This window comes from Acyrthosiphon pisum, chromosome X (genome assembly GCF_005508785.2).
Source record: "Acyrthosiphon pisum isolate AL4f chromosome X, pea_aphid_22Mar2018_4r6ur, whole genome shotgun sequence".
Classification (NCBI taxonomy): domain Eukaryota; kingdom Metazoa; phylum Arthropoda; class Insecta; order Hemiptera; family Aphididae; genus Acyrthosiphon; species Acyrthosiphon pisum.
Window position 1 is genome coordinate 4,567,376 of NC_042493.1, and position 25,639 is coordinate 4,593,014.

General features: G+C 27.2%; 2 protein-coding genes across 4 annotated transcripts; both read right to left on the minus strand.

The window, feature by feature from the left end:
* Positions 1–356: 356 nt before the first annotated feature.
* Positions 357–10,185, minus strand: LOC100163853 (protein catecholamines up). Its single transcript, XM_003246917.3, has 5 exons — positions 9,834–10,185; positions 6,885–7,596; positions 3,763–3,971; positions 3,008–3,083; positions 357–1,416 (listed from the first exon to the last, which is right to left on the minus strand). The coding sequence occupies exons 2-5, from the start codon at positions 7,522–7,524 to the stop codon at positions 1,241–1,243; spliced, it is 1,101 nt and encodes a 366-aa protein (XP_003246965.1). The 5' UTR covers positions 7,525–7,596; positions 9,834–10,185; the 3' UTR covers positions 357–1,240.
* A 3,152-nt stretch (positions 10,186–13,337) lies between these two features.
* LOC100165892 (protein Mo25) lies at positions 13,338–21,127 on the minus strand. Of its 3 annotated transcripts, none has more exons than XM_029485876.1 (9): positions 20,774–21,127; positions 20,547–20,691; positions 19,022–19,127; positions 18,362–18,529; positions 18,180–18,298; positions 15,768–15,936; positions 15,522–15,686; positions 14,475–14,579; positions 13,861–14,414 (listed from the first exon to the last, which is right to left on the minus strand). In XM_029485876.1, exons 2-9 carry the CDS (start codon positions 20,555–20,557, stop codon positions 14,229–14,231), a joined length of 1,029 nt encoding a protein of 342 aa, XP_029341736.1. In that variant the 5' UTR covers positions 20,558–20,691; positions 20,774–21,127; the 3' UTR covers positions 13,861–14,228. The 3 variants fall into 3 exon arrangements, with proteins under 3 accessions (XP_001949162.2, XP_029341736.1, XP_016662877.1); XM_016807388.2 differs by having other exon boundaries at positions 20,769–21,076; XM_001949127.5 differs by having other exon boundaries at positions 13,338–14,414; positions 20,547–20,798.
* Between the last annotated feature and the right edge of the window lie 4,512 nt (positions 21,128–25,639).

The window sequence follows — 25,639 nt, forward strand, 5'->3', positions numbered from 1 at the left end:
GCTGCAAATGACTAAATACAAATAAATATACAATATAACTAGTTGTTTCAGCATAGCAAGCATCACATCATCAGATTCAAAATACTATTTGGTACCTATGTTATTTTATTAGTGTTATCATTGTTCCAAAAATAATCACAGACCACAATACCCAAACATTTTTAACAAATATGAACAGGTATTTAAATTATTAAAAAATAAAAACAAGCCTAAAAACAGAAAAAAATGTAGTAAAAAGCGTGGAGCTGTTCGCGTGTTTGAATGCTCTACTAAAATCTGTGTAATAAGAGAATCACAAAAAAAATGGGACGCGAAGGAAGCCATTGCTGAGACATACTCTATAATTTAAAACAAAATTCATAAAATATGTGTTTTAATTTCGTAACAAAATTACAATAATTATTCAAATAATACATCAGCGTTTCAATAACGTAATACAATAAATGGTCATACAATTTTGATATTTTATTTTCAAACATATTAGAACTCTCATTTGTAACAATACCTGCATTAATAATTTAGAAAACATTGGTAGTTTTTATATTTTATTTATGACATATGAAAATAGTAATCGATAAAAAAGGCACAGTAGATACATTATTATAAAAATGGCTCATTTGTAAACATCTTAAAAATCTTTGAAAAATGAATATTACCTAGTCATCTTAAACTTATTTATTTCTTTAAATTAAGTATATTATTATAATACATTTAATATATTTGCTGGTCATTGTTATTATGCACCATATAAACTAGATAACCAGTTTCTTTTTAGTAGATGTGATATTATTTAATACTGTTACAAATATCTAAAAGGGATTTTTAAAAATACAGAATTAAGAAAAATCGATTTGATTTCTGTTTTATTTTTTAAAAATAACTATCTAGTTCAATAATCTGTAACTGATTTAAGCCCAATAAAATATATTTTTTTATTGTTAAATTAAATTCATCATTATTTTGAAATCACAATAAAATGATGAAATATAAATATAAAACATTATCACATATCAGTTCATGGGTATTACACAATCTTAACAGAAATCATCTGATTAAGAAACCAATATACATTACATAATTTTATAGGTATTGATTTCTTTTATTAAATGAAATTTTAAACAAATTGCAAAAATTAAATTTAAAACAATAAGAATTGTATTCTTGTTAAATTAAATAAATATGTGCCAACATGACATATGGATGTGACTTCAGTCGAATAAACTACATAAAGCTGTTATTTTTATTCATATTTAGCAACAAGAACCATTAAGTAAACTCCCACTAATAAAGCTAAAATTTCTTTAATAGACTGTTTGAAACTCGAGTCTTCCAAAAGACTTGGTATTACGTTCACAGTTGCAATATAAATGAAACCACCAGCTGTAAATGGTAGTACCCATGAATTTGCAGCTTCACCTGAAAAAAAAAATGAATATTAGTATAGTATGGTTTAGTAAAATTATATTCCCATTGTTTTTCTTTTAATGTTCAAGCAAGTATAAGTTAATTAAATATGTATAAAAGTAAAGTAAATTAAAAACTACCTAATCCAAAAGTTTCATATGCCATAACATAATATGGTGTTTATTTTTAACTATATATATTTTATATTTTGTACGCAGCAATGAATGTATTATATTTACAGTGTTCATTTTTTTTTCGATCTGATTTTTGATATCAGTATCTTTTCTGATAAAAGACTGAATCTTGTTAGTACTTTTGAGAGGTTTGAACATTTTAAGAAAGCGTCAGGAAAAAAAAATCTTTATTTTAAGCAAAACATATTTTGATTTTAATTTTTGGTGTACTTCAAAAACTAATAATCGAAGACCTTGATATTTTCAAAGAATATATTATATATTGTAATTTTCCATATATGGTAATATTTTCACAACAAATTTGAGCTATATATTATAGCTTGAGAATTTTTTCGAATTTTATAATTTTTTAAAAAATTATTTTTGTTAAAAACTTTTTAACTTGGTGAAAAAGCTTGAAAAATTAATGCAAGGTTTCTCACAAGCTTTTTTAATCAAAGTTCAAAAATATTAATAATGCATAGACATGATTCTTTTTATATGCATTTTAAGTACAAATTTTAGTATATTTATCAAAATCTTGAACATGTTCAAGTTATTTTTCAGTCAGAAATTCATAAAAGTTTTTCTTCTTGTAGCTAATATTCGAAATTTGAATAGAAAATTCTCCACAAATTGTCTACCATGAACAAAAAAAGTTTACTGAAAAGTAACATTAATTTTTTAAGTGTTTAAATTAAAAAAATGTACTCTATTGGATTTTCACTGGTAAATTAACGAATTTCCATACGTCAATTTTTCAAAAATAAATAACTATACACTCGAAAACTTTCACCAAAAGTTAAAATAATCATTTTCCATATGTAGTACCATTTCCAAACTATTTTGTGCTATTTATAGCCATAGATTTTTTAAAATGTTGTAAATTATTTTCAGTTAGAAATTCATAAAAGTTTTTGTTTTCATAGCCAACGTTAGACATTTTAATAGAAGATTCCATACAAATTGTTCTACCTTGAAAAAGAACAAGAAAGTTTATAGGAAAGATACACTTATAACCATAAGGTATTTTAGATTTTTATCAAATTTTTTTTTTTAGTTATTACATTTTATTATTTATAAAAAGATTATTTATAGGAAAACATAACGTCTCCGTTCAGAATTGTTTTTTGTATGCAATGATTTATCATTAAATTCAAATATAACACATCCCTGACATGTGACAATGAGCGGTACCCACTTGTCTATATTTTTAATTATTATTTATAACCGATGGTTTCCATAAAATCTACAAAACCGTAATATTTTTGTTTTATTTATAATGGAAAAATAATAATTAAAAATAGCTTATAAAATATAATAATTGTTTTTAAATTTAATAAAAACAAATTATTATAAAGCGGTCCACATGAGCTTTATTAATAGTGAATTTAAAAAAAATTCAAGTTATAAAAGTCGCACAAACTTACTATCTTTTCCAAACGTCAATGACACTAATGTTCCGCAAATAGCACCTACTGCAGTTAATAACTGACATTTCATAGCCTGTAAGAGAGAATAAATTTGTTTGGTTAGTTTATAAATTTTATAATAAAATACAAGTAAATAAACCAATCAAATAATCAGATAAAAATTAATAATAGTACCTAGTATCAGTGTTGGGTAAATTACTAATTAAATTATGTATTGTCTATTACTCAGCTATTATAGCTACACATGAATTAATTTTTAGAAAAACACCAACAAATGAGCCCATACGACAATCCCTTAAAGTCAATCCACCTAAATGCTGGATTTTGGAAGTACTATCATATTAATTTTTCTGTTTGAGTATGTTTTATTTATGAATTTAAGCAGCGTGAAGATTAAAAAAATAGTAGCCACATTTGATATTTAAGTTAAAATGAATTGATCTATTATCAAACTTATAGGTAAAAATATCTAGGTCCCTTATAGGCATTTATTGATATCTACATTTAGATGTGAGATATAAGCATTTTAAAATTTTGTAATACTTTACTAAGTTATAACACGCTTTAAAATTAAAATATCAATAAAAACTTGGTAGGGTAATTCATGAAAAATAATCATAATATTTGATGCATACAATCGAATATAGAAAACAAATTAATATCTAATACACTTTAGGCTTGGAAGTAAGCATACAAGTAAAATTTATTTTTGATCACAAACTGTTAACCTATATTAGAATAAATGTACTCACATTTGCCTTAGAACTACCTTCTTGAATTAAAATTGCATAATCTCCAATTTCATGTGGGACTTCATGAAATAATACTGTTATTGTTGTGACTATACCAATATTTTGACCGGCTAAATATGCAGCACCAATGGCAAGTCCGTCGGTAAAGTTGTGTGTAAAATCAGCAACAACATTTAACCATCCAGCTACTGATAAACTTTGTTCTGGCACTATAAAAAATATAATTATTTAATTTAAATTAAACACATGTACCTACCTACCTATCAATATTATAGTGTGTTAAAATTAAAATCATTATTTAATAATAAGTGTAATTATTATTAGGTATATTTTAATGGAATATTTTTGTAGTTGCTTTGAGAAATATTTAATAAGTTTATTTTTGTTTGAAATGTATTAGGTGTAATTCTAGGTATAAAAGTTGAAATGTTAATTTGTTTGTTAAATATTTAGTAAAGTAGATAAATCAGTGGCAAATATATGGGGCCATGGCTCATACTTAAATTTCAGGTTTATATGTTCAATTAAAGCATATGCAGTGCCGCAATTACCGGGTGTGCCAGGTGTGCATTGTATATCACCCCAAATAATCAACATAACACAATTTTATGTAATCAAAACGACAAAACTATTTCATTTAAATTTTGCCAGTCCATAATTAATAATATAATATAACAATCTAACCTTACCTATATGGCTATATTCATATACTTTATTTTAATATTTTTATAGAAAACGATGAAAAATAATATTTGAATTCAATGTAGAATAAAATATAATATAAGTACCTACCTAATAACGAAAAGAAAACATTTTTGATGTAGGTATATATAATATATGTAATAATGAAACGATCAAAAACAATATTTTTAACGTACCTACCTTTAATAATATAATATTTAATGTTTCTATTGACAGTCCTAAGTCTGTATTAAATGGGAAGAAAAATAATTTATTTTCATTGGACGCAATTAGTATGGTTATTTAAATTTCTTAGGACACAATTAGTGTAGTTCTTAAATAATATTGAGAAGCAAATTTGTTTGATGCACATTTTATATAGGTAGTCGTGGTAGTGGACATTTTAATTTAAGGAGCCTTGCAATGGATTTTATTTAAGGGACAACAATTAGGCAATTTTTAATCTCATCATCGTCACCCGGGATCTATGTGTTAGTTTTTAGTATTAAATTATTATTATTGTTATTATAAGAGAATTCTACTTTCTATATGTACAAAAATGCACATATCAATAATTTGATAACAATATGAAATTCATTATAGGTAAACATTTTATGGTGACTTCTAATTGTTCTGACAAAATTAAAGTTGTTTCTGATTTTAATTCTGAAAAAGATTTGAAATTAGTAGAAAAATAACTATAGATCATACGAAGCACTTTACATTTTTAATTTTTAGTTTTAATTACAATTATGATTTGATAAAAACCACATTTTCAAGTTTTCTATTACAGTGCAAGATTAAATAAAATAAAAAAATGTATTCAAAGTGTTCCATACAAGCTATAGACATTTTTCTGCAGAATTCAAATCAAACAACATGGACAGCCTTTATTTTGTCTAAGCTTTAGGCATTTTAAGCTAAAATTTACGGTAGTAGCAAGGTCCCTTATATAAGTCAATTAAATAAACGAATAATTAAGCTTTATCATAAATCACATTTTTAGTATAATATTATACTTATAATATTACTAGCTAGGTAGGTATAATATTGTAATCATATTATAACATACCCTAACTGTTGACTTGATGGTAAACAATTCATTATTTAAACAATTTAACAGTTAATCTAATTTTTGTTTTGAATTAATATTATATAGCTATATATATTAAGAGGACATTTCACCCTCATTTTTTGTCTCCGTCTTACACACGTACGGCATAACCAAAACTGTTTTGCGCAGGAAAGAACCGAGAAGTCTACAGTAATAACTAAGAAACAAAATTTTCATCACATATAAAGGAGAACTCTGGTTGTGCGATATCGTTTTTATTTTTTTGATATCAATTATAGGAAAAAAGTTCTTATTGTTTCAAAATCCATTATTATATATTTTTTTAAACTTTAATAAATTTTTTTGAAGTTCCGATAACGAAAAATTAAAAACTATTGCACAGCCAAAGTTCTCCTTTTTGCGTGGTGAAAATTGTATTTCTTAATTATTACTGTAGCCTTCTCGGTTCTTTTCTGCGCAGAACAGTTTTTGGTATGCCGTACGTGTGTAAGATGGAGACAACAAATGCGAGTGAAACGTCCTCTTAATATACCTAATAATTCATTCATATTTTGTAGCTGCATTAAAATTGAAGATGTCTAGGTACAAGGTAACAGCAGAATTATTTTGTCTATATATATTGTGCAAATGCTTAATGCTCATCGTCCAAAATATCAATTGCATTTTACTATTTTTCAAATTGTTATAATATTGGAAAAGTAGATTAAAAAAAGACTGTTCAAGTAAAACTACAGCAGTAAGTCTGTAAATGTATAAAAAAAGTTGTGTCCATACTTCCTTACCATCGTTTTTGATCACATTTTACGCTTTATAGTAATGTGAAAAAATATTACAATGCAGTCTATAAAAAAATTTAAGAAAGTTGAAACTTAAAGCTACTTAAAAGGAAAGATCTGCTAGACTACCTTCCATAGTATTTAGCTATTCCAGCTATTATATCTTATTTAAGGTAGGTACCAAAATCCTTTTATGAAAAAAATATTTAGGCATCAAATTAAGATTTGCACACCAGCACTGTAGTGTGTAGTTGCAACACTGAATTTATCATAGGTAATAACAACTCATGGGCCCGTAAAAAATGTAATTAGCCTATAGTAAAAATAATTCCTGATACACCATTGAGTTTGATGTACTAGGTACTTAAACAAATAAAACTGTTAAAATAATGCTCTACTAAGTCTTGTTATAATATATTATATTCAAAACATAGTGTCTGATTTTATGGCAGTAAAACAACATTTTTATAATAACATACCTAAGTATTAACGGGTATTAATGATTTAAAACTCTAACAATTTAATAATGTATGTAGTGAATAAACTTTACTTTCTCAAACATTAGACAAATAAAGAAATTTTAAGCTTACTTGGAAGTAGCTCATTTTTGTCATTATCTTCATCTTCATCATCACTTAACTTTTCTTTAGGGCGTACAGACGAATGTGAATGGCTATGCCCACCTTTTACCACTCTAACCATTTTCTCGACAAACAAGAACACCAATATGCCGGCTAGGATCCACAATCCCACTCCAATCTCGTTGTCATGGTCATGGCCACCTTCTGAACTATGTGAATCAGCACTGCAGTGTTGATCTTGATCATGGTGGTGGTCATCATTACTGTGGTGATGATCACCATGATCGTGGTGGTGGTGTGTGGACAATGAATGTGGGATTAAATGTAGGAATGCATCGCCTAATAATCCACCAGACGCAAAACTCAAGAGTACCTTCAGACACGACTTGTGTTCGTCTTTGTTATTGATAGGTATGAAGAACAACACAAAAAACGGCAGCACACTAATAGCCACGGTAGATGACAACGCTTTGATCCACAGCATTGAGTCGACGGTTGGTGCAGACACGGGCTTGGCTGTATGGTGGTCATGATCGTGATCATGGTGGTGATGGTGTCCGTGGCTCGAACAGAATTTTGGCAGTCCAAGGAACACAAACGCGAACAGCAACGTCCAGCAAACGTACTTGATGCATTTCTTTGACAGCATGGCTATTTGTGAAACGACTCGCCGGGCGATTTTGATTCGTTGGACACGGACCGGCGAAAAACAGGAACCCTACTATAAGTAATAAAAACAATGAGAAGAACAACAACGACAACAGTAACGTCGAGTTGTCATTTCATGCGTGTAAGCGGCCGACCGATGAGATGGTACGTCGTTAGTTTCGAGGGGAAGATAACGACGACCGTAGACAATATTAAAAACGAGTGTGAGACACGGACGGACGATGAACGAAGCGGGCGATAGAAAGAGACTTATGAGTGAGAAAGCAGAAGGGAGAAATATGATAGTTGATAACGGAACCGGAAAGCGGCGTCGTGGTAACTGTTTTTTCAGTGATAATTGATAAGCAAAACAAAAATTAAATTAAAAAACGATTTCGAATTTCGATTATCACTTATTGAAAATCGTAATAGGTAATTTTATAGTATGTTAGTATGTACCACAGAGTAATAATATACCTACCTACATTAAGTAATAATGTACCTACCTACTACCTACTGGCTACTAGCATTGATTATAAAATACTAGTGTTCATAAAGAATGCTACTAGTTTACTAGGTGCCTACTTTTCTTTGATCTATGCTGCCTACCTATTTAGGCTATTTCCAAATTTCCTATTTTGTATGATGGAAATAACTTTTTTAAATTATAGCCTAGGATTAATAGGTAATTTATAATGCCTCTTATAAATAATAATTATCTATTACCCATTGCCATAGCATTTAAGCATTCTAAACCATTCCTAACTTAAACCGTTTAGGTAGGTACCTATTACATCACGGTTTATATATAAACGGTACCTATATCTTAAACCGTGTATTACATTAATATGAACATAGAGCACTGAGCATGTTTAGACTAGGTATAATTAATAATAATTATAATTTTAGTCAATATCGTATGATTGAATCAAAATATTCAGGAACCAGCTACTTATATTATGATGAATTAAAAATTAATTTTAGATCTTGCACAACAGCTTATTAAAAGTTAATACATAAGGATAAAATATATGCGTTCGTATAAAAAACGTAGTCTTATTGTTATTATGTATTATTAATTATTTAATAATTTTAATACTATATAAATGGCTCTAATATACCTACTATTATGTTCCTACCATACAGGTGAATGTACAGTGTTAAATATACTTGTACTTTATCATTATTTTGCAAGTTTTAGCGGTATCCTCCCGAACTTGCTTTTTTCCGTTTTTACGTTAGCGTACAGTTGTACGTAACTATAGGTAAAAGATTTTAAGTTCCTACGTATTTACTATTTTAACGAATTAAAAACATCATATAGACATATAGTATAGGTATAATAGTGAAGTATGACAAGTAGACAGTAGTCGCTTGGTACGCTTACCAGCTCCGATTGAAAAATTCGAGTTCCTACAGATAAAAGTTAGTAATTATTATGAACGCATTGATCGAAAATATTATATTTTAATATTTTATTGTATACCTACCTCTTTGGTATAATATAATATTCCAATCACCTAGCGGTATCTAATATTTTTTTAACTTCTAATTAGATGCTCAACAATATTTTTTCAAATAGGTACCAAATTCGTTGGTAGGTATTTTAATTACATATCAATATAGGTACCGAAAAAGGTACGAACATTACAAATTAAAAAAAAATCATGAACACATCATAAGCAAAACATAAAATGTTTTGCCACCCTTAAAAACTTGTCACTTGAGGTATTTGCCCCTTTCGTCCCCCCCCCACTATAGATAGGTACTCGCCACTCGGTAACCCCCTCCCATATATAATGTGTATAATATAAATAACGGTAATAATTAAGGCTGGGCAATTTAGCGACTTTTTTTAAGTCGTTAAGTTTTGTTATTTTAAAATTATAAAGTTTAGTTAAGTTAAAAGTTAAGTTTGAAAAAAAAGTAACTTAACTTAGTGAAAAATTAAAATTTGTTAATTTGCAAAAATAAAAAAATTCAGACACATAATATAGTTTATTGGATAGTTTTTCTTTTCAAAAAAACTACTGAGTAAATTTAAAATGATACATCACAGTAAAACCATCATTAAAAAATTTGCATTATTCTTTCGACAAAAATGAGCTCGATTTAGGTACTTTTGAAATAAAATTAACCTGAAATTAACAAATTAATTTTGAAAAAAAAGTAACTTATTAAGATAAAAATTAATTTGAAAAAAAAGTAAAGAGTTAATTAACTTAATTAAAATTAATTTAACGTCTTAACTTAATGCCCAGCCTTGGTAATAATAATAATAATAATAATGATAAAAATAGTGAAACGTACCTTAATGTATCAATACGTACAATTCTTCGCCAGACCAATATGTGATAATTAATTACGTATTATAATTATTATTATAAATTATTAGAGGTAGGCATATAGGTACCGTTACCTATTATTTTTGTGTTTGTATTTGCGTGTGTAGTAGACTATACCTACCCAATATTATTTACAAATATACCAATGTACAATAAGTCATGAGGTATCCGTATAAGGTACGTACCTATTTGTACGTCATTGGTTGTTAAACGATTAATTTAATGATCTAAACACGAATGATATGTACTGATATCAGCATGTAAGTGTATTGTGTAGAGGTACCTACTTAATACGTACTACCATTGATAAAATACATATACTGTATACAGTAGGTTATACAGTATATTTAATCAAAGCTAAAGTTACATCCTACTTATGTGTAAATACAGCGAATGTACACGTATTAATATTTAGTTACAGCCTAACAAGCATACGTACGTGTTTCGATTTGAATGGGATATAGGTAGACCATTATTATGGTGGAAGTATAAGTACTTGTCCCCTCCAACACTTATTATTATTATAGGCTTTAATCTTTAGATTATTTACAATATGCGTATGGTAAGCATATATTTTTGTGACATGCAGTTTACATGCATAATAACGGCTATAGCCCATTCGTCCCCTGCCTTTTTACAAAAGGTAAATTTTCAAACGGTTCCCGTTTTGACAACACAAATTCCTTCCCACCTCATACAGACTTATGACTAACTATCTCAAAATATTAAAAATGTGTTGATGTTTTTTTTTAATTTTATATTTTAAGTAAATTAGTTATACAAATTGGCGTTGTATGAAACATTATAGATAGGTATAGGTACCTATTATAAATCATAAATTAAATATTAAATGCGTTGGTGTTTTTTAATGTGTTGCCCAGCATTCCTGCATACACATGGGTATTGGTCAGTAATCAGATGGTGGTAGGTAGGTAGGTACCTTCCAACCAACACCGCCCGCAGAAATTTTTCTCGGGGGGGGGGGGGGGGCAGCGAAAAAATAATACACTTACCATAAATTCTGTTTTTCATATCACATCGTAAAAAAAATTTGTGTCACTTTATCAGTTATCAGTCCTTATCGCCCTCCAAGCCTGCTATATAAAATGCAAATAAATGCTATACAAATTAGGCATTATCTAAACGAACGGGGGACCATGCTTCCAAACTATGTATTGGGTAAGTATACTACCACGTGCACCTCGGGGGAATGACCTAATGAATAAATATGTAATTAATTAGGTATTTTTAAATTACCTACCTACAACATTTGTTAAACACTATATACTCGTATAGTATATACTAATATAATATAGTTAGGCACTTCTATAGTAGATCGGGTAAAACTAAAATGGTGGGAGGGAAGCAAGGGGCTAGCTAACACTCGAAATATAAAATAAAAATTGTTCTTGGTTTCGATCGAAGAAATATTAATGTTTCATAATAAATAACATTATAAAATCCATTTTAATAAATTTTTTTTTTTTGGTGAATATATTGCAAAATTACGAAAATATGCACATTATTTTAAAGTTAGTAAAAATGCACAAAATATTAAATTTAAAAACCTTTAAGACATTTATGTTTAAATAATACCTATAACCAATTTCTACTTTGGATATAAAAAGCAGTTCTAACACTCTGATAGCCGATAGGTATATTGCAAAGTTACTATGGCAACTCCTATGGTAATTAGTGGTGAGACTTCCTACGTATATTAATTTTTAGAGCATGCTGTAGCAAGTGGACATGAATCATGATTTGCGTTCACAGAAACTGTTCATAGAAAATAAAAATTATTTTTTTGTCAACATTTTAATTTAAATATTCAGTCATAATATACTCATATTGCATTATAAGTAACCTCCCCCACTCAATGGACACTTGACAAATATATATGTACTTACCACGGTTTAAGATATACACTATACAAGTTACTCGACAGACCATTATTTTTGCTTTCCAGTGATTATCCTTGATTGAAGATTATGGCCTGTGAGAAGCGCAACTAGCGCCTAAGCCAAAATTAATGTAGTTAAACAATATACCTATATTTTTGTAACAGGTAGATTTATTATTTTTATTTCTAAATATATAATGTTATACACTGAGAGCGCTAGCTGTACTTCTTCCTAAAGTGAACATCTGATTTTTAGGGAAAAACTGTGACTCTGGAGACCAGTTTCTGATTTCTATACGAAATTGATATTGTGCATCTTAAATGGTAGTACTTACATATAATTATTATTATTGTATTTCTCAATTTAAAATCAGGCATTATCCCTGATAAAAATTTGACCCCCAAGTTATTACTTATTATTGGGGCAGAGAACTTATACCTCTGAAAAAGCACTAGAAATGCAATCACTTATGAATTTGAAAATTCTATAAAATGCTTATATGTCTTTTCTTATGACACAAATTTCTAATAATTAAAATACTATAGTTAAATTAATGTATAAAGTTATAAATTAGTTTATTAGAAAAAGGTTATCATTGTTATCATTACTTATTAACTAAACTTATCACCCAGAATTTGTACCAAATTTAAAAAAATGTAATTAGAAATAAAATAAAGTATACAGAGTGTAACAGGAAAACCTGACAGATGAAATAACTTTTGTTCTAAATTCTAAACTTTTCTTTTTAATATTTTAAAGTTAATTAAAAATTTTTTTTTATAAATATTTTAAAGTTACTTGCTCTACACGAATAGTGTAAAAATGTATTTTTATTTTTTAATACTGAAAATAAAAAATTATTTGATTCAAATTTTTTTGGTAAAATTCAAAATAGCTAATTTGTAAATATGATTATAAATACAATTTTCATGATAAAAATATTTATCTAAGTCAAGTATGTAATTTATTTTTTAGAATTTTTTAAATTATCAATATTTTTTTGAGTAAATTAATTTAAAACGTAATACCTAACTTTTTAGATATTATTTTTGGGAATTTACAGACATGCGTATATTTCTTAAATTATTTCAATTCATAATTGATAATTCCTTTAGTTTAAATTATGTTTATCATTGTTTGATCATTTTTAATTCAGTTAGTTAAGTTTTAATGTTTATTTTTTTAATCTAGTTAAACCATTTAGTGCTTCATACAAATAATCGGGACTTAAAAGTGATGTAATTTCTTGGATTGAACAATAAAAATAAGTTTTATAATTTTTTAATTGAAATATGCTTAAATAATGACTATCTACAATAAACACACAATAAAGAACTGTTTCAAAAAATGTTTTTTTAAAGTTTTAATTAATTACATAATTACTTATTGTAAGATATTGCTGAAAATTGGATGATCCACAATTTTTTTTAAGATAATACGTCTATTGCTATTTTCTTTATAATATGAGGATAGAAAATATTACAATATTATCACTGCAGCTGTTTCACTTACCATTTAGAGTCTACATTTTAGACCAATAATTTTAGGAATAATAAGATTCTACCATATTTGAACTATTTATTTTATTGATGTATAAAAGACTTTATAATCTAAGTATTATAATTTCCACTAAACTGATTATTGCAATACAAAAATACCACATAATTATTATTACCAAAAATATTTTGAAAAACATTTATGCTTTCATGATACATTTGTAGCAATATTAATTAATAAACCAACAATATTATAACGACAAACAATTAAAGAATTTGTTGTATAAAATTCCTGAATAGATTTTAGTTTAAAAAATAAAATTTAATAGTGAACCTCGTTTTATGTACTTTTTTTTTGAATGCATAGGTAACAAACATTAATTTTTCTAAAAAGTCCTTTCATACAGTATATAAATATAATTAGTTAAATATTTAATTATAAACAGATTGTTTATAATTAAAATATAAGGATTTTTTTTTTCTAACGAATACAATGTATAAACCATTTTAAAATGTTTAATACAACAGTACTCTAATATAAAAACTTATTTTTCTTCTTAATGATTACATTGATTATCCATATAAACACTTGACATAATTATACTCATACACACATATATGTATATTTGACATAGTATGTATGTGTGTTTACTAATAGAAATTACAAATCATAACAAATGAATACAATAAGATTGCACCTACATTCCACTTTCTGATGTTATAATTCCTATTATGCAAACAAGTATAATTAAATTTCTTTAACATTGAGGCATTTTTAAAAAAATAAATAAATAAATAAAGTATATTTGTTACGCGTAAAAATTTGAAATGCCCCTTCGAAAACCAAATTATATAAATGTGTTATTACCCCTAAATATAATCTAACTTAAAATAAAATGATGACAAGTAAAATAATTATCAACAACCCGAATAGTCATAGTTTCGAGTTGCATACACCCTAAATCATTGATCACTAGTAGTGGGTTTGAGCTCTTTAATTTGTTTGATCAAATACGCCTTTTCATCATTGAACTGTTCATCTTCAGATCGTTCAGTATGAAATCTTGTCAGGAATTCAACCAGCTTGTCTTGGTTACGAAGCAAAATGTCAAGAATAGGCTTGGGTTTATTAGGATTAGCAACAAATACCTGAAGAATAAAAAGTATTATAACATTATATTGTAAATATTTACAAATTAAAAATTATACCTTAAAAACATGAAAAGCTTCAAATTGGATATTTCTAGATTTTTCTTTTAACATATTCATCATCAATTTCAAATTGTCAGGATTTGATATGTAACGAGTCATTACCTAAAACAAATGATAAAAAACAACTATATACAATTATTGTCCCTCATTTGGAAAGCGTTCATAAGAGTAACAAATTATGTCGCTATAACAAGAAGTCCATCAAAAAAGCACCTTAAAAATTTAAGGTAGACATATTTATGTCAAAAAATAAAAAATAAAATAGTTTATATCAGGGTCGGAAACCTTTTTGATGTCAAGGGGCAAAAATAAATATAAATAATCATACAAAAGTGTAGTTATATTCAAAAAAGAAATGAAATATGCGCTATAATATGAACTAAAAATCTTAAAATAAGTTCTATAATGTGCCATAAAAACATGAAAAATAGCAAAGAACAGTTTTAAAAAAAAAATGTTTTTCTGTAAAACAATTTAAAATAAGTTATATTTATTAAATAATTATTGGACAAAATATATAAATACAACTAATAAGAAGTGATAATAGCTAATAATATAAAATTAACGTTGGAAATTTTCTAATGGATTCACATAAATGGAAAATTGTTTTTAATATTTTTAATTCAATATAAACAAAATTTACGAAAATACAAAATAAAATATTATTACATTTTAAAAATTTAGCTAAAAGTAGCATCAAAACTTGTAAAATACCAGTAAAAATCTAAAACACATCAAATATGCGAAAAATAGCAATACAAAATTTCATATTTGGGGTCCCTAGTGTATAAGACAAATGTATAGCTCACTCTACTATTTTTATTTATGTCTTATATTATTTAGCAAATGCTATAAAATCCGAGCTCTGGTTATATTAAATGTATATTTAAATTCACAACTATTAGGTTTATTGATTTAACAAGGTTTGCACAAACAAACAACATTTTAATCCACAGTTCATGTTATCTTAGTTTGTAATTTGTATACAAATTATATATTTTACTTGTGGCATACTACTCCTACTTTATATTATTAAATAAGTACCGTAAAATTATGACGGTCTAACAACAGTTCACCAAGTAGTTTGAGACTTTGGCGACGAGTTACATAATTTTCGGAGTTCAGTAGCTGTTGATAATGTGTGAACACTTTATCATAGTTGATTTCAAGGAATTCAGCACAGAGTGGTTTGTGTCTAGTCAGCAACTCCTGTTACAAAAATAACAACAACAATAGTAAATAAAGTTTAAAAAAAGTGTGGTGCATGCTTTTTATAAATTAGTATACAACCTTAAATGTGGAAAATGCATCTGAAGCAATATCAAAAGTTGAAACTTCTACATAACGAAAAAAATTGAAAAATTCTTTTGAGTACAGCATTATTTTTGCTAATGCTTCATATCTAGCACATTCACGTAACATTGTTCCACAGTTAAGAGCTATTTCTTGATGTTCATACCTTTAAATAATATTTCTATTATTCATACAATTATTGTTAGTAGGCTCTAATGTCTTAAAATAGAAATCATAATTATTTACTCCTAGTAAGTATAAATATATTTAAATTTTTAAGCTCACACAAAACATTTATATAAATATTGGTTGTACTCTTGTTATGTTGCATGAAAAATTAACTAATTTAATTGTTCAATAAAATGTAACAATCACTGGCACATTAAATTATGTTTAATTATGTTTAATGGGTCCATTAGCTCAATATTGATACAATAAATGTTTAGTGATTGCAACCAGGCAATAAACCGAGAAATAATCAATTATTAATTATTTCCATAAATAAATGTATAACCATATTATTTGGAGGACCTTTCAGATGACCATACTATACCTACTAGGTGTAAATATCATTTAAATAACTAAAAATAGTAAAATATATAAATTAAAATCTATTATAAGATAAACTTAAGATGTCATAACAAGTAATTTCAGTATAGGGCTATTTATTTCTTACACAAATATTGTATACAATGTTATACATTTTACATCTGCTTATTGTAATTAATTAATATAGGTTATATAATATGTGTATTGTAAATAACGGTGAAAGACATTCAATTGAAAATAATATTATTTGTCAGTAACTTTTTTAGTTTACCTTATTTGCTACAAAACTTAAAGAGACATCAGCGCACTGTTTGTTTTCTCTCTCTGATCCATGGGCAATATAGATAAAACACATTTATGCAGAATCATTTTATTTATGTTTTTGAATCATTACAAAATGTATAGAGAATATTATATTCGACATATTCATTTGCCTAAATATTGTTTCAAAACCGTTAAAATAATTTTTATTTTGAAAGTCAAATAATAATAAAATATAAATCCGATATGTCAAACCCTCGAAAATAATATTGTCCCTCTATAATTGTTGTTATACGTAATTATACTCATTCAAAGATCACTAAAAAATCATAAAAATTATTTTAGGTTTAAGCGTTTTATCTATATTGCTCATGGGTCTAAGAGAGAAAACAAATATTGCGTTGACATTTTCTTAACATTTATATTTCCAAATAATATTGGATAATGGTGTTGATGTAAAGTTCAATATTTACAGTTAAATTATGAATTATGATAATAGCAAAAAAAGAACCTACCCTTTTATAGTAGTTAATTAAATTGGTTTACTTGTATTAGATATAAACTGTGTTTTAGGTTCTGTGCTAAGTGACAAATATATTCAATTTAAAGTCTTTTTATTTTCAACATGATGTTCATCTCAGGTTTAACCTGTTTACTCTAGAAAATTGGATCCAATTCATAATTGTGATTTTAAATTTTTTTACAGTTTAATATGATGTACAATGAACCAGTTATATTTACATTTAAAAATACTATAGTAACATCTAATGAATATTAAAAATAAATGTACCTACTTAAAGAGCTTCTAAAATAAAGACTTCAGTAAAATTTTAATATTTAACGGAGAAAAAAATATTTTAAAATTGAAATAAGCACATTATAGTATAATTTGTTTAACACATTGACCGCCATGTGGCCACCGGCGGTCATTTGTAAATTTCAAATTGTATGTTTTTGTGACCGCCGGCAGCCATAAATGAATATGGTTTTATATTATTAACTTTTCCATGGCGCTACAATAATGCAACCAAAAAGTGCCGTGGCGTAGCGGGAATCATTAAAAATTTTTTGATGTAATAAATGTATTTTAAAAAATTTTTTTATATTTTTAAACTTTTTTTCAAATACATAGTATAATACACAAATTTGGAATGACACTGAAAAATATACTTGGCGCACAGATGATGCATAATTGTGTGACTGCCGGCGGCCAACATGTTAATTTTATCTGAGATATCCAAAAAATAACAATAGAATAAACAATTTAGCAAACCAAGTTAAAAATAATTTTTAATTAATTACACATAATAATATTTATTTTATTTTATATAGTACCTACAGTTGAGCCACAATAACTCAAACCTCAATAAATTACTCAGTATTTTCTTGCCTCTCAAGTATTTATAGGTTATATTAATTGAGGTATTTAATTCGAGAAACACATAAGTCAAATTAATTTTTAACCCTCTCAAGATTCTAGTTACCAAGACTTGACTGTGCACTTAAAATCTATGCATATTGATATGGTAGATCTCAAGATTTGCATTTGAATTACGTTTTAGCAATAAATACATCTAATAACAACAAATACTAACTTACCCGGCAATAAGAGTAAACAGAATTTCAGATTTTGCACAGATATGTTCAACAGTAGGTGATCGGCTACCCAATTGCCGACGAAGAACATTGTTAAAAACTTGAGCTACGTCCTTTTTGCCCTGTAATGTTAAATAATATATTAAACAAATGTATTTGAATTAAATTCTGTTTAAGTTACATACTTCAAAGTCTATTTTTGTCAAATTTTGTACCAACATCAGCAATAAATTGTTGTTGTACATTTCTTGTGCTAACTGAGCAACAACAATATCAGACAAGGGCTCAGTATCTGCAGTTCCATATAATAAATTTTTTATGACTAAAAGGTTTTTACTAACATCTTCCTGTGCCTGAAATACCATAATTATTAACAAACAAGTAATATAATCATGTACCTAATAAAAAAATGTATATTTATTAATAGTTCAATAACATTAAATAAAATTATACTGAGAAAACCCAACAGTAAACTAAATTATTACTTATTAATATTCAATTTACACAAATTGATCTACACTTTGATCTCTATGTTAATATTTAGCTATTTGATAATGTTCAATAAAATGTATCGGGTGTCACTTGAAACATAATATAAATTACAAATAAGAAATACGATAAACCATAGATGTTTTATTTTATGAGACTTACACGGCACATAATAAAAATAAATGAATCAAATCAAGTATAAGGCAAGGATGAAACTAAAAAATTAAATGCATAATACTAATTTATAACACGTAAGAATATGATAGAAAAGATAAAATATTAGAAATGTTGACTGAAGAAAAAATAAAATAAAATAAATAAAATTACAATTTTAAAGTTAAAATAGGTATACTTACTTTCTCTAACTTTTTATCTCCTTTTTCTAATGCAACCACAGCTTCTTTTATTTGTTTTACTACCTCCACTGGGTTTTTCTGTGATTTTCCAAATAACGGCATGTTTCTAAAATAAATAATACGATTCATATTAACTAAATATTATAACACTATTATCATTTATACGCATTTGATAGAAATAATAAATTATAATAAATAAATGGATCACACTAAATATTTTTATCGCATTAGGAACCATGCTAATAAATAAGACCATAGTCTCTAAAAAACAATGCATACAGTATGTAAAGGTATATTATCATAATATAGCGTTACAGCAAAAACAAAATGATATATAATTAAGATAAGAGTTTTAAACATTATTGATGTTATCTTTTTGTGAAACATATAATTATAATATTAGGTACCTGTTATCTCTATGTAAATATTATTAATTTAAAAGTATTAATAATAAAAAATGATCATTAAAAGTAATAGATTCATTGATAATGGTTTTGGTTTTGTTAGGTACATACTATACCTACCTACATTAAAAAAATAATACAATTATTAATGTAAAATGAGGAATGATAAATTGTATTCAATAAAATATTTTAATAATAATAAATTACAGTATTGTATAATATTTATCACTTTAAAATGGTGAATTATAAAAGCATACAAAATTTATTTATTTCAAATTTATAATAAATAAAAAGCTTTTTAATAGTTATATTATAGTAAATAGAGGGTATGTTAATCAGCTTGGAAGAGATCTAAATTTACTTATAAACAGAAAAATTACTTCAAATTAAGTTGCTTAACAAATAACTATTATTACAAAGAAATAATTTACTAAGAACCAAAAAATGAAAATGAAAATTTGATGAATATGCAAATGAGTAAGGTTTCAAAACAAGCTATTTTCATTATTATTTGTATAGATAGCTTCACAATAAACAATATTTGTTTATAAACATCAACCATTTCTGATTCAGTATATTGTTGTAAATTAATTAGCTCTTAGATTTTAGCATTAAGGTGATAAATTAGGACCTATAATAGACAAAGGACATTACATAATATTTTGATAACTAAGGTAGTAGTTGGCAATACGTAATAAGTAACGCACAATAGATGATAATATAATTTAAACTTGAATTAGTTATTTTGCTATCGTTGAAGTTAATTCTAAAATGTTGTACCCAATGACACTTAAATGCCACAGTAGGTAAGTTTATGACATATTAAGTTGAGATAATAGAGCATAGCAGGCATGATATTTTTAGAGTTGTAATCACTAAAGAAAGGACCGCTGGTCACACAACAGTAGTCGAAGATGTTATAGATCCTTGGCTGTGGTTAGAACTACATTGTTTGCACATACAATTTTCAATCTAGGCGGTTACTGGGACGGCAACAGACTGATGAGAAATGTGTAGTCGGCTACATGTTACTGCAGGCTCGTCACCTTTGTTTACAACTAGATACCTACTGGCCGTTTGGGAACACGGTGGTATACCCGATCTAAGTACATTACACTCACCCGGCTAACATAAGACGTGCGGTATGCAGGTGGTATGCGTTTGGTGATGTCTTGAATGGAATAACGACGACGTGCGTTTCCGACGGTCGTCGTGTCCGTTGGATGAAGCTCGCGAGTGTACGTTACGGCGGTACGGATGACACAACTTGAACAACAACAACAACAACAACAATATAATATTAGAATTGCAATCAGCTTGTCGAAGAGGACCGTGAGCAATACCGCACCATCCGCAAACGATTCCGGAGAAGATGCTTTCAATGCACTTAACCGAACTGTGCAACAATACGATCGCCAATATTATTATTATGTAGGTGTATTATTAGGAGAGAGAGAGAGAGTGTGAGAGAGAGCGAGCGTCCTTCCGTAATCTGTTGTTGTGTTTACTAATCACGTCCTGCGGTCGACGGTCGACGGCGATAACATTCAAATGTGTACAATATTATAATACTACGTGTGCATAATATGAAATATTATTATTATTTATTATTATGATTAACCGTAGTAGACACTCACACTATTGTACAGTACAATATTATTATTATTATATTGGTGCATAGAGATACGTCCCGCTATCGGCTTACACATGCCAAATATTTTCGTCGTGACGCGTTGCGTGCCTGCGCGTGTGTATGAAAAATGTGTTTGGTTAAATGCGAGCGTGCGTGCGCGTGTTCAGTAATCAGTGCACACAGCAGTACAGCACACAGCTCGCAGCTGCTGTAGCAGTGCTCCGGCTGTCGAGTTGTTATCATTAGTAAAATACCATGACAGACGTATAATATAATTATATTATACATATTTTATACGTCCATGTAAAATACAATATCAATTATTATTATTATTTAATTGTTATTATCATGGTTGAGAGGATGGGGAGGGGTCAGGAAAATAATAATATTATGATGAACGAGACATGCATTTGTCACTTATTGACTCATTAGTTAGGTAATACTTATTACTTATCGGTAATTACTAATTATTACAATCCCCCCGCACCACATTCACCAAACTGACCAAACCATAAAAAAGAGATTAACCATGGACCAAACGAATAATACCCAATTAAAATATGCGGGGCGATGATTGTTTTACAAGATTAATTAATGGGCTTTTTTAATTCGGAATTTTTTATTGGTACTTACCTGTTATGTGAGACTCATATAACTCTATGGTGAGACTACAGTTATTATAACGAGGGACGGACTGGAAGGGTGTCAGCGCACTATTTTTGAGAGCAACCGGCCCAATTTCTTACATTGATCGGCCCAACTTCAACTAACAAAATATTATATTTTTCTCAATAGTATAGTAGTACAAGAATTAGGATTTAGAATTAGAACTTTTTATGTTGATTAGAAAGAAAATGTAAAATATATCAATACATATAATAGGTATAATCAGTTACACTAAGTAGCAGTATAACAAATTAAATTATATATTAATTATACATTTATATAATTATGTGTACGATAATAATTTAAATAAAATATGATAATATGATTTTTTAATAATGTCCAAAATATCTTCAACCTTCCAATCATTCGATATATCTTTTACTACAGACATAAATAAAAAACCAGCCAAGTACGAGTCGGACTCGCGCATGAAGGGTTCCGTACCATCATCAGCTATAAACATGTCGGCAACACTGCTTATATTATATATTCTAGGATTTTTAGTATTTGTTGTTATAGCGGCAATAGATATACATAATCTGTAAATATTTCAACTTTCTAACTTTCATGGTTCATGGGATACAGCTTGGTGACGGACGGACGGACAGCGGAGCCTAATAGGGTCCCGTTTTACCGTACGGAACCCTAAATAGCATATAATCAGTCATTATAGATAATGAAGCGCGTAGACGATTTTTGATAATTTTTAATTTACTAATTACTCGTTCACAATTAACCTGAGTTACCGATACGGTTAGTACATATTCCATGGCGGCATATAATTAATTAGAATAAATAGGCATAATGCATATTATGTAAATTTAGCGAATGAAGTAAATTAAAAACACAAATCAGACAATTCTCTAGGGCATATACATATAGGTTTTTCATCATGGATAGAACCAATAGTGTTCACATTCAGATCCTAAAAAAATGTTTTCATATAAATATTCTTAGCACAGAATATAATATAATACCAATAGAGTAAACTTGAATTGAAATGAATGAATTAGGAAATGTATGACATTACCTAACTATAACAAATATTTCAAAAATATATTAATAATAGTGTAATATTTGGACAATAATATTTGTAAACATTGAAAACGCAAGTGACCGAAAACAATGTTTTTTGGTACCTACTCGAGAACTTCCTTTACAATATTTTTGTACGTCCGATGACGTCAAAGCCATGTATATGAAGTTGCCCCCCCCCACTTTGTCTGATCAACTTCAAACTACCGCCAATTAATTGCAAACTAATCGCAAATAATTGCAAATCGAGTTTTGCTAATTGCAAGTAATTTTTATATTTTTTACGAATTTTTAAATTTTTTAGCCATCACTTTACTTTGTAGTATCGACTTAAAAATACTGTCATTTAATTGCAAGCTAATTGAAATTGAACAGGTTATGTACAAACTATTTACAATTTTGTAATACTCATAACTTGCTTTAATTGCAAACTCCCATAAAATATTTTTTAAAAGTTTATACTTTTTGAATTTAAAATATTGTCTACAGTTTTTACGATCAATTTTATGAGTTTTTTTACTATTTTATTAATGATTTGTAATAAAATAATTTAAATTAACTATTTTTATTTATCATTTTTCAAAATGTTTATCAATAGTTATTTTATAATCAATTTTATTAATTGTATTTACTTATCTTATATATAAAAATCTCGTGTCACAATGTTTGTCCAGAATGAACTCCGAAACTAATGGACCGATTATGATGAAATTTTTTACACCGTGTGTAATTTGGTCCAACTTTCCTTTGAAAATGCAAAAACACAAACTAATACGCGGGCAACGCCGTGTCGGGACAGCTAGTATTATTATAAATTATTAACAATTATTAACTTCTGTGACCAATACTAAAAGTTAGCAAATATGTAGTTAGTAAATATTAACAAATGTATTGCAGAAGGTAGCAAATAATTTTTGTAGAAGTTATGTTTTTTTTATTTATGTGGGCATTGTTAGTTAGCAAATAATTAGAAAAACTATTAATAATAGCAAAACTATTTTTGAAGTTTAAAATAAAATTTATGCCCACATACCCAGCCCAATCGTCTCAAAACGAGAACCGGTAGTTTTTTTTATCAAGTATAGATTTTGTGTTCAATTAAGCTTTTTTTATCTAATCAATATTTTTTTTATTCTATAATGATTTTTAATAAATAAAATATCAATAAAAAAAATCCAAGTTGAATAAAATATCTAATTAGAATTAAAAATAATCTAAAATGAATAAAAAAACCTGGTTCCTCAAACTTGTTTCTTAATAAAGCTGTTAAAAATAATTTCAAGTAATTTCAAGTCCAAATTATCTATGTCAAAGTCGGGGTGCTAGCTTCATGGACGTGAGCTGACCTTTTGAGAGAATAAAAATTAACTTCTTTTCTTGCGAGAAAATGAATCAAGTTGGTACATTACGTGGTTTGACATAGAGACTTCGGACTGATATTTAGACTAAAATTTAACAATCTATTTGAAAAAAATATGCATATTTTTGTAAAAGCAATAAAGCATTATCAATAAAAAGTTTGGGTGACCAAATTTAGTTATATAATATTATTTTGAGGGTTTTGTCTCCCGTATATGTTATTTGGTGATGATTGTTTATACAGTGGTTTATTGTTGTGTCTATTTTATATAAATTTATCTAGCTACAGATAATGATAATCAATCTTTTATCTAGATAATAATATAATTATAATATAATTATGGTAGGTAGATAAAAACTAAATTTATTAACATATTTAAATTACAAATATACTTTATTACCTTCGCGAACATGAAGTAACTAATAGTTAATAGGAACATACAGTAATTTAGTAATATTATATGTACTAATTGGATAGTTTGATAGAACAATTTTAATAAAAAAAAATGAATATGATTTAAATAAAACGTATCTTGCTACCTAATTATTATAAATAATAATTTATTCTCACCTAGACCTAATGAATTGAAATCTGAAATTTAGTTTAATTTAATTTTACGGCTATATGTGCCTTAACATTATTTTTATACATTGAAAACGCAAGTGACCGCAAACAATGTTTATATTTGTTGGCATACTTGAGATCTTCCTTTAAAATATTTTTGTATTGTGAATAGTGTAATGTTGAGTAATTTTAAACAATATAGCAAATTATAATAATTTTAAATCTGCACAGTGGGACTTAAATCTTTAATTATTTGATTTTCAAAAAAAAAAAAAAAAGGTGGGTAAGTGGATGTCGCTCTGCTGTACAGTAGGTTACAAGTGGGTCACTGTATAATGGATAGTATTAAATTTGAATTCAATGATGTAATATCACTGTATAAGAAAAACGATTCTGAGCGGAGACGGTTTGTCAGTCTATAGGTATTAGACATACCTATGTCCTATTATAGGTAGGTATACTTATCTATAGTATTAAAAAAAAATTGACCTATAATAGGTATTAATAATAAATTCCAAATTAATCACATCACAATATCCATCAGGTAACGCGTTATACATCAACAACAAACCGTGGTACTATCATAGATATATAATAGTATACTTTAGAAGTTTCAAGTACCTACCCACAAATACTATTATACAATCATTACAATCACAACAAAATAAATAAAATATTTATTCCAGGTTTTTTAATATGTAATTTCGTCCAAATTTGAACTTAAAATGACTATAAAAATAAACTGTGCTTAATAAGCACTGCTTATGTATTTCTTAGAATTTTTGGCAACAGAATTAAATATTTACGTGGATTCTTGTTTTAAATTTTCAATCCTTAGATATAAAAGTTGAACATTTTATAAATTTTTAACCACAAAATAATTATTCAATTTTAAATTTGATAAATTTTGTCAACATTTTAACTTCAAATGCTTATAAAAAAAAATTGTGCCCATG